General features: G+C 47.4%; 1 protein-coding gene across 2 annotated transcripts; it reads left to right on the top strand.

The window, feature by feature from the left end:
- Positions 1-1,138: 1,138 nt before the first annotated feature.
- LOC118728385 (keratin, type II cytoskeletal 73) lies at positions 1,139-13,039 on the top strand. Of its 2 annotated transcripts, none has more exons than XM_036454862.2 (9): positions 1,139-2,249; positions 3,751-3,965; positions 5,019-5,079; positions 5,738-5,833; positions 6,572-6,736; positions 9,280-9,405; positions 9,784-10,004; positions 10,955-10,989; positions 11,722-13,039. In XM_036454862.2, the coding sequence occupies exons 1-9, from the start codon at positions 1,803-1,805 to the stop codon at positions 11,967-11,969; spliced, it is 1,614 nt and encodes a 537-aa protein (XP_036310755.1). In that variant the 5' UTR covers positions 1,139-1,802; the 3' UTR covers positions 11,970-13,039. The 2 variants fall into 2 exon arrangements, with proteins under 2 accessions (XP_036310755.1, XP_036310754.1); XM_036454861.2 differs by having other exon boundaries at positions 11,719-13,039.
- The last annotated feature ends 933 nt before the right edge of the window (positions 13,040-13,972 follow it).

Here is a 13,972-nt window from a genome sequence, read left to right as displayed (position 1 = left end):
ACTCACCAGCATGCTGCTGAGCTGGCCCTCACCACATGAGCACCTGCTTTCAGCCCTTAGGAAGTGATATGAAGACCTGGGACAGCAGTTTGCAGTTCTGCAGAGACACAGGTCTGACTCACATCTCCCTTGAATTAGGTGTGTGCAAGAGAGTCAATTAAGGAGTGATTCTGGCTGGAACAATCAGCATCGTCATCACACACAGCTTTGTTGGGCTTAACTCGAACCTTAAGGAGAAAATGCAAAGGGATAAATCCTTTGTGTCTAATATAAAAATTCTGAAAAGTTTGTCAAGTGCCATTGCTGGTAGCAAAACTGAGAATAAGAAAATGATTATTCTTAATTTAAAATAGCTATTTTATATTTTAAAAAAGAAGGGAATGTTGAATTTGGCAATTTCTAGGTACAACAGTATGAGAGGTAATGTTATTGTGTTATAATAAATAATGCTAGTATACTATAGGATGGGGCCATCGTTTCTGCACAGAAATAGATAAGAGGGATTGGCAAGCTGTTCATTCAAGCACTCTGGTTAGTGAAGTAATTGCATTTTTATGGAGGAAATTATGTACTGTAAATATATTTGGGTTTGGGGAATTGTGAATACTTTGGTAATGCCAAGGATCTAATGAAATTTAAGTGTCTTCACTCATCCTAGAATTGTAAACTAGGTTACTGTCTTATAATTTATGACCCTGGAACCTAGCATATTACTCTGGACAGAGTCAGACCTCAACCAAAGTTTGTTAGATGAGTGGATGGATGAATGACTGAAGAGGTGAATGGTTGTCTGCCTGTCTGGGCAGATAAATAAGGCCTGCATGGGAAGGCTTCTATGAATATGGAGACAGAGACCATCCAAGGGAATCCCTCAAGGCTGGACCTAGTCTTTGTGGGAAATTTGTATCCTTTGAGATTCTTACAGAGAAAGAGCTCATGAAATGTTCACTGTCCTCAACTATCTGAGCCTTGGTTTTCCCATTTGTGAAATGTGGGTCATCAAGCTCCTCCCCAGGTCAAGTGGGTTAAGTGGGCTTCTGTGTGCCAGGAGCTTTTTTAATGCTGTAAAGCCCTGCACCAGTGTCAGCTACCATGAATGGTAGCAATACCATTCTTTCAAGGTCAAGGGTGAGGGCGGTGGGAGAGGCAGGAGCAAAGTCAGTGTGTGCAGGGCATCCTGGCCAGCACAGAGGAGCAGAACACCTGCCTGAGAGGCCACAACAGGAACTGGCAGCCAGAGGGCTGGGTTGGATTCCTCGTCCTGGCTCATCACCCTTGGTCCTGGTCACCATGAGAACTATCTCTAGGAACCCTGGGAAGCTCTGTCGTGGAGTCTCCTCCTAACCACATAAAAGCAGTCCCTAAAGCAGCCCATCTGATGCTGGTACAGTCGTGAGATCTCTCACAGATGACACTGTCAATTATAGGTCTCCCCTCTGCACCCCCGCAACTCACCCCTCCCCTTCCCACTCCCTGGGGAAGGGCAATTGAGTCTGTGACAAACCTCCCAGCCAAGATCTTTCTAGGGGTAATTTGGCCAGGCTAAATACCCCTGGTTAATTAGATAAGACTCAAATTACATGAGCAAGGCTTGCAAGCCCATCACTTTGGGGGTTTTCAAGTTATTTACCTCTGATTTTGCTGGGAGAAAATGATTTCTTGCTCCCAGGCAAACTAAACCCACAAATTAGAGCAGTGGCTCTCTCTCAAGCCCTATAAAGGGGGAGACCAAGATCTCAGGCTTGTGAGTTGCATCTCAGTTGAGGATTAGCTTCTTATTCCAGCTCTCTGGATTTTCTAGCATGAGCCGCCAGTTCACCTACAAGACAGGCGCTGCCGCCAAGGGGGGCTTCAGCGGCTGCTCCGCTGTGCTCTCTGGGGGCAGCTCGCCTTCCTACCGGGCAGGGGGCAAAGGGCTCAGCGGGGGCTTTGGGAGCCGGAGCCTCTACAGCCTGGGAGGCTCCCGGGGCATCTCCTACAACGTGACCAGTGGCAGCGGGCGAACAGGGAGCTATGGATTTGGCCGGGGCCGTGCCAGTGGTTTTGCTGGCAGCATGTTTGGCAGTGTGGCCCTGGGGCCCGCTTGTCCATCTGTGTGCCCTCCAGGAGGCATCTCTCAGGTCACCGTCAACAAGAGCCTTCTGGCCCCCCTCAATGTGGAGCTGGACCCCGAGATCCAGAAAGTGCGTGCCCAGGAGCGGGAGCAGATCAAGACTCTGAACAACAAGTTCGCCTCTTTCATCGACAAGGTGGGACTTTCTGGAGAAAGCCGAATGTAGAAAGCTGAGTGTTCTTCCGCCTTTACTGTCTTTGGGGGCTCCCAGTTTGAGATGGAGGAAGACAGGCCACCTTTCTAGGATGCAGACACAGCCAAGGACAGGTCAGGGGGGAACTGAACGAACCCTGGACATCAGTGTTGAGAGGTCAGGGTGGCCAGATGGGCAGGAGGAGCTAGAGAGCTTAGTCTGGGAAGGTCTCCTGGAGGCAGAGACAGTGGCATGAGTTGAGAAGTAGGAGAGGGATGGCACGTGAAACTTAGAAGTCAGACAATGGAAAGGTCTATGGAAGCCTAGGATGTCTAGAATGCCATAGAGCCTAGCTCCCAGACCAGCTCAGATTCTGTCAGATGACAGACTCAGAGCCTGAGATGCATCCAAATGGACATGTGGGCCCCAGGGCAAGGCACATGGGGATCAATAGTGCATTGGTGTAGAGGTTCCCCAAAATGGTCCCTGAACTGCCAGCATCAGCCTCACTGGGGCACTGATTAGAAATGCTCGTCCTCAGGCTCCACTTTGTGCTTACTGAATCACAAACTCTGGAAGTGGGGCCTGGCAATGTGCAGCTCTAACAAGCCCCCAGGGTGATGCTGATGCACATTGAAGTTTGAGAGCCACTGATTAACAAAGAGGTAGGAGCATCTTGGGAAGTAGACTTCTTGAGTTTCCAGGAGTAGGGGGAAGCTTCCCAAAGTTGACAGCAGGATAGAGGAGTCAAACCTGAGGAAGAGTTTACCAGACAGAGGTGGGGAAAGGAAATGTAGGAGAGGGAGCAGTCACATGCAGCATGAAGGACTTGTCTGGGGAGCAGGACACCTTGGGTTGTGTGAATGTTTGGTGAATGGCAGCAGAGGGGCTGGGCCCATTATGAAGAGCTAAAGAAGGAATTTAGACTTGACTCTGTAGGTGATATGGAACCACCAGAGGGTTTTCTGCAAGGAAATGATATAATATTTATAGGCTGCTACTTGAGAATGCTGGGGAAATGCTCTGAGATAATAGATTTGGACATGAAAGCAACATAGGAGGTGCTGAGACTCCAGGTCAGCTGAATACCGACCTCTGGCTGGGCTGGGAAAGGCCATGACAGAGAAGACAGAAAGTAGGCAGAGCACAGGCCAGGCTACTAGTCTGAGCAGAGCCACCCAGGAGCATGAAGGCTAATACAGGTCAATTTACATATTTAAGATCAGCACTGGCCAAGGCTGACCACTGACATTGGCCCAAGCATGGTTGGACAGATTCAGAGGAGACATATGTTGGTAAGAGGGAAATGAAGATGTTGAAGCCCCTCCTGATGGTGTGGGATGCTCCCAGAAAGAGAACTCCTGAGTCAGACAAAGGGCCTGGGTGTGGAGGGGCATGAGGCTTACCCTTTAAGCTAATGCAGCATAAGAGAACACAGCTACCATCCAGAAAAGGTAACACACAGCCTCTCCCCATGACCAATGTCTGTTGATCTGGGTTCCAGGTGCGGTTTCTGGAGCAGCAGAACCAGGTGCTGGAGACTAAGTGGGAGCTTCTACAGCAGCTGGACCTGAACAACTGCAAGAACAACTTGGAGCCCGTGTACGAGGGCTACATCAGCAGCCTGCGGAAGCAGCTGGAGACGCTGTCGGGGGACAGGGTGAGGCTGGACTCGGAGCTGAGGAACATGCGGGACGTGGTGGAGGACTACAAGAAGAGGTGAGCAGAATACTGCACCCAGATTGACCACCTCCTGGGCTGGGTTTTCCCAGCAGGCACTGGGACATTTGCCTCTGGTTTCAGGAGCACAGAGCTCAGGTGGGAGTGACCCAGCTTGAGCTCTTCTGCCCAGGCAAGATGACAGCTGAACAAGCTGGGCAGGGGGCAGTCAGCCTCTTGGAAAGCTGCAGGATTGTCCTGACAGAGAATACCTCTAGGGCATATTCTCTCCTTTTCTCACTTGAGAGAGTTCATGTGTGCCTGCCCCACCGCCTCTTGGTTCCTGAGTTGCCTCTAAGTTCCAAGGAAACTCGTTCCACATGCCAGGGAGCTTGGATTTCTGTTGGGCTTCCTTTATCATTTCCCTCAGGTCCTGGACATTTGGGCCATGCTTCTTCTTCCTTCCCCAGGGACAGTGCTGGCTGCCTTGGGAGTCATGCTTGAGGATGAGGTGGAGTTATTATAGGGGTGTTGGACACAAGAATCATGGCTGAAAGACAGTGTCATGCTCCTGTGATTTGAGCACTAAATGGGAGGAGGAAGAACCTACTCACTCTCCAGACAGCAGAGGAAATTCAGACACCAAACCATCTAGTCACTTGGCCCACGGGGGTGGGGATTGCTTCAAACCTTGTCCACAATGCTGAACAAATAGTCTTAGTGAGTTGGACAGATTTGCAAAGATGTAGAATAATACCTAGTAAAAGATACACAACATGATGCCGAAACCTGTTTGGCTCAGTGGTAGAGCGTTGGTCTGCTGACTGAAGGGTCCCGGGTTCGACTCCGGTCAGGGGCATGTACGTTGGTTGCGGGCACATCCCCGGTAGGGGGTGTGCAAGAGGCAGCTGGTCGATGTTTCTCTCTCATCGACGTTTCTAGCACTTTATCTCTCTCCCTTACCCTCTGTAAAAAATCAATAAAATATATATATTTTAAAAAAAGATACACAACATGAGCATGTCCTTTCTCTTTTCATAATGAAACACACACACACACACACACACACACACACACACACACACACCGCTCACTGTGATGCTTTTCCTGCAGGTATGAGGATGAAATAAACAAACGCACAACTGCTGAGAATGAATTTGTGGTGCTTAAGAAGGTGAGGAGGGGGTGCATATCCTTCGCTTACCCAAAAAGTGGAGTGTGGAATGTGGGTGAGGTGACATCAGAGAGGAAGCTGAATTCTGTGATCCCTACAAGGGCCTGGAGCTGAAATGCCAAAGCAGATGGAGGGATTTGTTGCTTGGGACATGTTGGGATGGACACCTTGGTGTTTATCTAGAACACTTTGGTGTTTTGTGTAAATGGGCAGGAGCCTAGACATGGATAGCCAATCCCCAGGTCATGCCCACTTTGGTTTTGGGAACAGGAGGGGCTATAGGTTTGCCTTCCAACTCTGCCTGCCTCTGACAAATTGCAGTTGCTTCCCTCTGCCCTAATGAATTATAGACTGTGTGTGTGTGGGTATGTGTGTGTGAGGCTGGGGGTAGGGCTCTCTCCTGTACCTTCTCCTTGAGAAATAGAGGCAGTAAAAAGACCCCATTTTAGAATGGGGCAGAAGGAGTTCCAGAGGCACCAAGAACTTGCTTAAGGTCTCACAGTGAGTCCTGGGTGGAAGTTAGGGTCTTGCCCTCTTTGTCTTGACTCCATTCCCTGAGGCAGCTCTTCACGAAGTCAGTGGTGGGGTGCCGGTTCCCAGGAGAACGCTGTCTGGACTTGAAGAAGGGTGATGTCAGGGGGTCTCTGGGTTCCCTTAGGATGTGGATGCGGCTTACATGAGCAAGGTGGAGCTGCAGGCCAAGGTGGACGCCCTGGATGGAGAGATCAAGTTCTTCAAGTGTCTGTACGAAGGGGTAAGGCTCCCCTATCCCACTCCCAACTCACTTTGTCTTCTGGAAGGACAGACATAAATGAGCAGTTATTTACTCATCAGTAACTTTAAGAGCCCAGGTCTCTAGTATTTGGATGGTGGGAACTTTGTAGATCCAAGGCAAGAGTGAAATATACCCTTATACTTTCAAATGATACATGCCATCAGTTCCAGCCTAGCTCCAGTGGCCTGCTCTCACATCGTCCAGGAAGCTGGGAGTGCTTAAGGGGTTCCCACTGATCTTCAGTGGAGCACATTCTCATTTTTGCCTATCTTCTCTCTGTCACTTGGGGCATTCCCTCAGGTCTTGGTCAGAAATCCTTAGGGATAGAGGTGAGGATGCCTCAAAACCTTTCTACTGACTCTATGACAATCTGGCTTCAAGCCTCAACCTGTTGTCCAAGCATCTGTGGGCTGCAGTGTCCTTAGTGTCTCTTGTGTGGTGTCCAGGCTGTTTCCCCCCACGTTTTCTACTTCTGACCAGTCTCAGGTGACAGACATGAGGGATGTTTTCTACTTGGGCTACTTCAAACAAACTCAGCAGTTTCTAGATGTGTTGTTGGAACCTCTTGGCTGGTGAGCTCCATTTTTATATATATTTTGGAGAATACAGCTGCATCTGCTTTGGAGGGTTTGGGGGCTCCCCTGCTGGGATAGGGCCATCACCTTGGGATTTTCCTTTGCTCACAAGACATTTCATGCCTTCTTGTTTCCCATGCAGGAGATTGCTCAGATCCAGTCCCACATCAGTGACACATCTGTCATCCTATCCATGGACAACAACCGTAACCTGGACCTAGACAGCATCATCAATGAGGTCCGAACCCAGTATGAGGAGATCGCCCTGAAGAGCAAGGCTGAGGCTGAGGCCCTTTACCAGACCAAGGTAAGGCTGCATACCTTCCAGAGTCAAATGTTCTGAGACCTCTGGTCCAGTTCCATGACCCATCATGTCCCACACACTAGCTGGGATCAAGACACTCTCCCTGACACTGGTGGAAGCCCAAAGGGAGGAGACGAAGTTCTGCCCTTAGGATCCACCTAGACCAGTGGTCGGCAAACTCATTAGTCAACAGAGCCAAATATTAAGAGTACAACAATTGAAATTTCTTTTGAGAGCTGAAAACCGACTTCTGTGCATGGGCCATGAAGTTTCAATCACACTCTACATGCGCTCCTGCATGTGGTATTTTGTGGAAGAGCCACACTCAAGGGGCCAAAGAGCCACATGTGGCTCACAAGCCGCAGTTTGCCGACCACTGACCTAGACCATGGCAGCCATGGGAGGACACACACAGCTGAGTGCAAACAAATGTGGCACAGAGTCGTGAATGCAGGGGAGGCAGAGGTTAGGGAACTAGGATCAGATGGGGCAAGTCAGGAACAACTCTCAAAGGCAGAGTTTTGAATTAATTGCGTCTGGGAAGGAAGAAAACATGGGCAGTTAGCATCTCAAATCCCTTGTTAATTATAATACATTAAGGGGTCTCTTTAGTGTGATATGAGATTAGGTAACTCCTACCTTTTCATTCAAGTCCAAGTCCAAGAATAAAGGGGTGTTTGAGTCCCTTAGATCTTAACTCCTATAATGGGTAGTGGGTGGGAAAATAATTCTTCAGATAATGTGGTTTCTCAGATCTAAATGGCAATTTCCTAATTGTTCCTTGCTATTTATCAGGATCCTTCTCAATGGAAATCCTCACTCTCTTTATCTTGTTTGTCTCTCCGAGCGTGCTCGCGCCCGCCCCCCCCTTCCTTGCTACAGGGATTTGGCCTGCAGGGATGGGAGGAAGGAAGGCTTTCAAAGCCTGGTAGACACCACAGTCCAGGGCTTCTTGATAAAGGTTCCAACTCAAGTCGCCCAGCCCCAACTTTTCTGCTGCAAGCTAGGGTCAGGGATGGCTGTGTGGTTTAATCACTCAGGGCTCTGCATGGTGTCAGAACTGGGGGAGTCAGTGCCTCTGTCCCAGCCAGAGTGTGGGAGGTTGTGCTCACACAGCCTTGCAGATAAGCAAGAGAAGGCCACCTGTTCTGCCATAGTGTTTTTTTTTTTTTTTTGCACTAAGATTATCCCCAAAGATAAAACACAGGAGTGTAGAGAAGACCCCTGCCTTTCAGAGTCTCAGAAGAGGAATCCTGAGTCTAGGACCATGCTGGGGCCAGATATGAGAGAACTGGCAAGGCCAAGCACCCAGGGACAGAGACAAGTAATGCATAGACACTAGAAGTTTAAATGTCATACGTTTTTGTGTTTCCCTTAAGCCAAATTATGGAATAGAAATGAAATGCTCTCTGTTGACTATCCAATGGATGACATCAAAGGCAGGAATAATCCCCAAAGAGTATATGATCCAAAATCCACGACTAGTGTTAGGATATAGTCATTCTATCCCTACAACTCATACACAAAATGTTCCTTCATGTCCAGCAACATTTCCAGGAGCTTGGAGCCCAAGTGAACTGTGAAGGGAAGAAAGTCACAGGAAATATAGATGGGCAGTTCTTTAGCTCCCTCTTTGGTTCATTAACTCATTCTTCCCTCCATTCATCAGACCTCTTTGAACACTAGGTAGGCTCTGTGCTAGGTACTAGGAATCCAGAAATAAGTAATAAAAAAAGGTGCCTGCCCTCTAGTCCAGTGGTCGGCAAACCACAGTTTGCTGCTCTGCCAACCACTGGGATAGGGGCTTAATCACAAGGAACAACAACAGCCTGTAATTATTGCAATTGAGAGTCTAGGCCAGTGGTCGGCAAACTCATTAGTCAACAGAGCCACAGTTTGCTGACTACTTCTCTAGTCATTCTGAGTCTGATGGTAAAGATTTAGAAATGTGTGATCACAGTACAGTGTAGTAAGAGCTATGGACTGGTGTGGCAGGGGCTATGGTCCACCCAACCAGGGATCAGGGAAGGCATACTGCGGGTAGTGATTCTGTACTGACTGAGTTGGAGCCAGCTAGGGAACAAGAGAGAATGGATAAAAAAGGGTTTTTCAGGTGAGGGGAGAAGCTCATGCAAAGACTAAGAGACTTGAGAGTATGTGGCATATTGAGGGGACATAGAACTATTTGGCACATGTGAAAAGCTAGATAGGTGATGGGCAGAGGCTATGAGAATTGAGTATGGAGGAACTGGTGGATGCCAGATCTCAAAGCTCTTTGATGCTGTGCTAGGAGTTTGAATTTGACTTTGAAGGGCTATAGGCAGAAGACTACCATAATTAGAGTTGTGTATTATAAAATTTCAGTATGGAGAGTATGAGACTTTCAACAATCCTTATGGCCAAATCTAACCATCAGTGAGAGCAACTGTGCTTAAGAAAAATAAATAAATCCAATTTTTGAGTGGGAGGTTGATAGGCCTGGTGAAATTGGAGACCCCTACCCATCCCTGAGTCAAAATCCCTGCTTTGACCCATCTCCCCCCAAGTTCCAGGAGCTCCAGCTGGCAGCTGGTCGGCATGGGGATGACCTCAAACACACCAAGAATGAGATCTCAGAGCTGACCCGGCTTATCCAAAGGCTGCGCTCGGAGATTGAGAGTGTGAAGAAACAGGTGAAGGGGTCTTCGGAGCTCCTGGTTCACTCCCAAGGGAGGGGTGGCCTGCCCATCACATATACGCCCCTTTGCTTCTTCTCCTCTTGGTTCTCCATCTCAGGACCCCACTCCTCAAATAGAACCCCTGCTCTCAAACCTCACACTTAGTTCCCAAATAAAGTCTGAGAACAATTGGAAACATATTTCCAAAAAGCCAAAAGTCTGAGGAAACCACCTCTCACAGTCCCAGGTTGACAAGTCCCAACACCATGTGTGCAGCTTTGCTCTAAGACATGGGCAGCACAGAGGAGGGTCCAACCACTGTGAACAGATGGAGGGTGAAGTGAGGCTCAGGGTGCCTTAGAACTCAGGGGGATGCTACCTCCTGGTCTTCAGTGCTCCAACCTGGAGACGGCCATCGCTGATGCCGAGCAGCGGGGCGACTGTGCCCTGAAGGACGCCCGGGTCAAGCTGGATGAGCTGGAGACTGCCCTGCACCAGGCCAAGGAGGAGCTGGCCCGCATGCTGAGGGAGTACCAGGAGCTTATGAGCACAAAGCTGGCCTTGGACATAGAGATTGCCACCTACCGCAAGCTGCTGGAGGGCGAGGAGTGCAGGTGGGTGATGGGAGGGATCTTAGAGTGTTAGACCTGGAAGAACTTTTGTAATCTCTGACTCAGTTTCCCAGAATGTGGGGGTCAGGCTGATGGAGTGGCTGGAGATGCTTTTTAGGTTATCCATGTAGCCTTAAATAGCACAAGATCATATGAGACAGAGATTTCCTTTATAGTTCTTCTCATTCTAGTCTTCAGACTGGAGACGGTCTCTGCATGGTGCTATTATGTCTCTGCCACTGCCCTGCCACTTGTAAATACCACTATTAATAAAGAGAATAGATCCTGGTTTCTGTCTCTGGGTAGACAACACATCTAGTCACATTTTTAAAAAAAATTGTTTAATTTTTATTATTTTGATTTTACTGCTTTGTTCTTATAGTAGGTACTGGTTGTCTCTTTATCCTAGTGATATATAACACTTCCTTTTAAAAGAAATGAATTTTCATATAAAAGGCAGAGTAAGTGAAAATACATACTAGCTATATAACAGTATGAGTTGTATATGGTCATAGCAACACTTGGGAGGGTGGTACCTGAAGTACTGACATTAAAAAAAAAACACCCTGTTCTACCTTTGCACCATTTTACACAAAAGACTCAGAGAGAGAGGGTCCTAAAATAATACAGTTAGTCCACCAGTGGCAAATCCTAATGCTATTTCCACATGTACTTATTCAGGCCGTAGCCTCTCAGGAATAAAAAAAGTGGGCTAAGGAGAAACTTGGTAGGAGGGCCCCTGGAGCTGGTGTTGCTACTGGGGTCTCCAAGGCTGTAAGTTTATAGTCTCTGAAGTGGGGAGAGTAGACTGAGGATGGAGAGGAAGGTGCTTAGGGATACACAGGTGCAATGTGTGCCTGGACATGAGCTAGTCTGGCTGAGGCTTTCAGGCTGTGGTGAGGGTAGTGTGGATTCCATGTGAGGGAGTCACCTGTACTTTTCTCTCTGTGCAGGATGTCTGGAGAATACACCAACTCTGTGAGCATCTGTGAGTATTTCATGACTATGGGGGAATGCTTTTAGTCTGTTAATAAGCACAAACTAAGTGGGTGTCTATGACCAAGACCCCTATGGAAAAGCCCGAGCTCAACTGTCACAATCACCTCCCAGCTGAGACCTACTGCTCCTGTTCCTATCACTTCCTCACCTTTCATATTGGTTTCCCACCCCTACCCCCACCCTGAAATCTCTCTCATGCTGGGATAAAACTCTCAGAATTTGCACTTGATGGAATCCTAGAAGCCAGAGGCAGGAAGAATCACATCTTCTCACTGATTGTGGGGATCAGGCACAGACAGACTGTGCACATCAGCTCTAATGCTGGCCCTAGCTCTGTCTCCTTCTAAGACAGGCCAGCAAAACTCCCCTATATGAACCAATCAGGATATTCTTAGGAAAAAAAAAAAAAAAGATTGGATTCTAAAGTTAGATGCAAGACTTGCTTGGCCATCATCTGTTCTTTAGGAGAAGTCCTTGCTACTTCTGTTTGTTCAGAGAAGTTGCCTGATTTGGGGGTCCTATGGGATCTGGGCTGCTTCTGGTGCTTGAGCTGCTCAGGAATTGAGTGTGAGTCACTCAACTCAAGTCCACAGTTGATGTGAAGTATTTGCTTAAAGAAGAAACATTTAAGTTAGTTGGGGCTGGGAAGTTGAAGGGGACTCAGTGACACTCCTGTCCTGAGACACACACTTATCTCTTCTCCCTCCATCCTCCTCAGCAGTCATCAGCAGCTCCACAGCTGGGACCCCGGGCACAGGTGCCGGCTTCGGGTTCAGCGGGACAGGCACCTATGGCTACCGACCCAGCTCTGTTGGCTACGGCATGCTGTCTGGAGGCTGTGTCACTGGCAGTGGAAACTGCAGCCCTCGAGGGGAGGCCAAAACCAGGCTGGGGAGTGCAAGTGAATTCAAGGATCTCTCTGGGAAGACCTCAGCTCTGAATTCACCCACTAAAAAGACCACAAGATAAAGAGAAAGACAGTTGTCTACCTTGTCCTGGACTCCCTTCTATAGGAAACTCCTCTGGCATATTTCCTCTTGGTTTTCTTTGCCACTGACATCTCCTCTCTTCCATTTCTCTGCCTGAGTCTTTCTTAATGTAAAATCGGGATTCTACAATCTAGCCCATCCTCTGCCTCTGTACCAAGAGACCTCTTAACTGGGCCTCCACTTCCTGAATCCTTCTCCTTGCAGTGGAAGAATTTTTTCTCAAAGGTAACCCCCATCCTCCTACTGCCCCTTCCATATCCTGGTTTAGGGAGTTATTTGGCCATATGCTCCATGGGTACATATGATTGAAGGCCCACTGAGATACCTGTCTCCTGTGAGAGCAACTCTAGCTCAGAGGAAACATCTGGTTATACATTGTACCTTGCATGGTCCCTGCAGATTTTATAGCTGGGAGTAGCCCTGCAGGTTTCTCCCACCAATGAAGGCATTTGTGCTGTTACTATGTGGGCTCTTGTCCTTGTTCAGACCTCATCTCCATACTTCCCGTGTCTCACCAATAAACTTATAAAACTCTTGCAGGAACAAGATGCTTCTCTTTCCTAAGGGAGTCCTCATCTTAGGCCTCGTGAAGGTCAATGACCTGGAGCCTGGGCCATCTGAGGTCCAGTGTGTTCCAAAGAGTCCCAAAGTATCTTTATATCTGAGTGAGAGAGATCCTTGCACAACTACCCACCATCACCTCCACTGAATTTTGTGATGCTCAGGATTCATCTCTGTTCCCCATCGCACCAGCAAATATACATTATAAGTCATGTTCTCCTCACACTATGCTCCAGTGAATGGATAATCTTTAAGATCACTCAGATTACCAGCAAGGATAGGGAGCCAATACTTGTGGCAATATTTAAAACTGGTCAAAAGGTAGCAGAAGGCCAGTTCCAGAAGCCTGGGCTCAAGTTATAAGTATTATTCCAGAAAAGGCTAAAGGTAGATTGTCTTTAATGTAATACCAATGTTTCCTTGGTTCTTGTTGCCATTTCAGTGGATTGAGTATGGATGTGAATGTATAAGTGTCTGAGTTGTGTTTAAACTCAGCTTCCAAAACATTCTGTACTTAGAAGTCTTCTCATGGGTCCTCGGGCCATGATGCTGCTGCTGCCGGGATGCAACATGATTCAAAGGGCAAGTGAGAGGCTGGCACACATTCAGGCTGTGCTCACAGAGGCATCTGAACAGGATCACGGTGGGTCCAGAGAAAGTCCTAGACTTCAAGTCAATAGCTTTGAATTCAGATTCAGACTCTGCAAGTAACTGGGGATCATGATCACAGCTTGCAATCAGTTGAAGCCTCATTTATTTAGCTATAAAATTGGCAGAAAAGTACCCCCAGATCATTGTAAAGCTAAAATAAGACAATATGTGGATGTCTTGTGCAATGCCTGGCACAAAGTTCATGATTAATAAAGGTTAGTGGAAACAGAATCTTGTCCTTAACCTTTTTTACTTAAAGACTTGACTTCAGAAAATGAAACCTTGGAATGCTGTTGGTGGCATTATATATTGGTGCAATTAAAAACAGAGCTACCATATGATCCAGCAATTTCACTTCTGGGTATTTATTTGAAGAAAACTAAAATACTAACTCGAAAAGATATATGCACACTTATGCTCATTGCAGCTGTACTAGTAATAGCCAAAACATGAAAACAACCTAGATGTTCTTCCAATGGTGAATATCTTCTTCCAATAAAGAAAATATGGCACACACACAATGGAATATTATTCAGCAATAAAAGGAATGAAACCTTGCCATTTGCAACAACATGGATGGACCTAGAGGGTATTATGCTGAGTGAAATAAGTCAGAAAAAGACAAATACCATCATGACTTCACTTATATGTGGACTTAACAAAATAAAACAATGAATAAACAAGACAGAAACAGACTCATAAAGACAAGCTGATGGTTGTCAAAGGGTGGGGGTGTGGGTATTAAAAAACAAACAAACATGAGGGGAAGAA

Source organism: Pipistrellus kuhlii, unplaced genomic scaffold (genome assembly GCF_014108245.1).
Source record: "Pipistrellus kuhlii isolate mPipKuh1 unplaced genomic scaffold, mPipKuh1.p scaffold_m20_p_3, whole genome shotgun sequence".
NCBI classification, from domain to species: Eukaryota; Metazoa; Chordata; class Mammalia; order Chiroptera; family Vespertilionidae; genus Pipistrellus; species Pipistrellus kuhlii.
This window is presented reverse-complemented; position numbering and strand designations above follow the sequence as displayed.

Excerpts from the sequence above, each read along its gene's own strand:
- LOC118728385 (XM_036454861.2), top strand. The coding sequence starts at position 1,803 with ATGAGCCGCCAGTTCACCTACAAGACAGGCGCTGCCGCCAAGGGGGGC. Across the intron at positions 5,080-5,737 it reads AATTTGTGGTGCTTAAGAAG|GATGTGGATGCGGCTTACAT; the intron begins GTGAGGAGGGGG and ends GGGTTCCCTTAG. Across the intron at positions 6,737-9,279 it reads AGGCCCTTTACCAGACCAAG|TTCCAGGAGCTCCAGCTGGC; the intron begins GTAAGGCTGCAT and ends TCTCCCCCCAAG.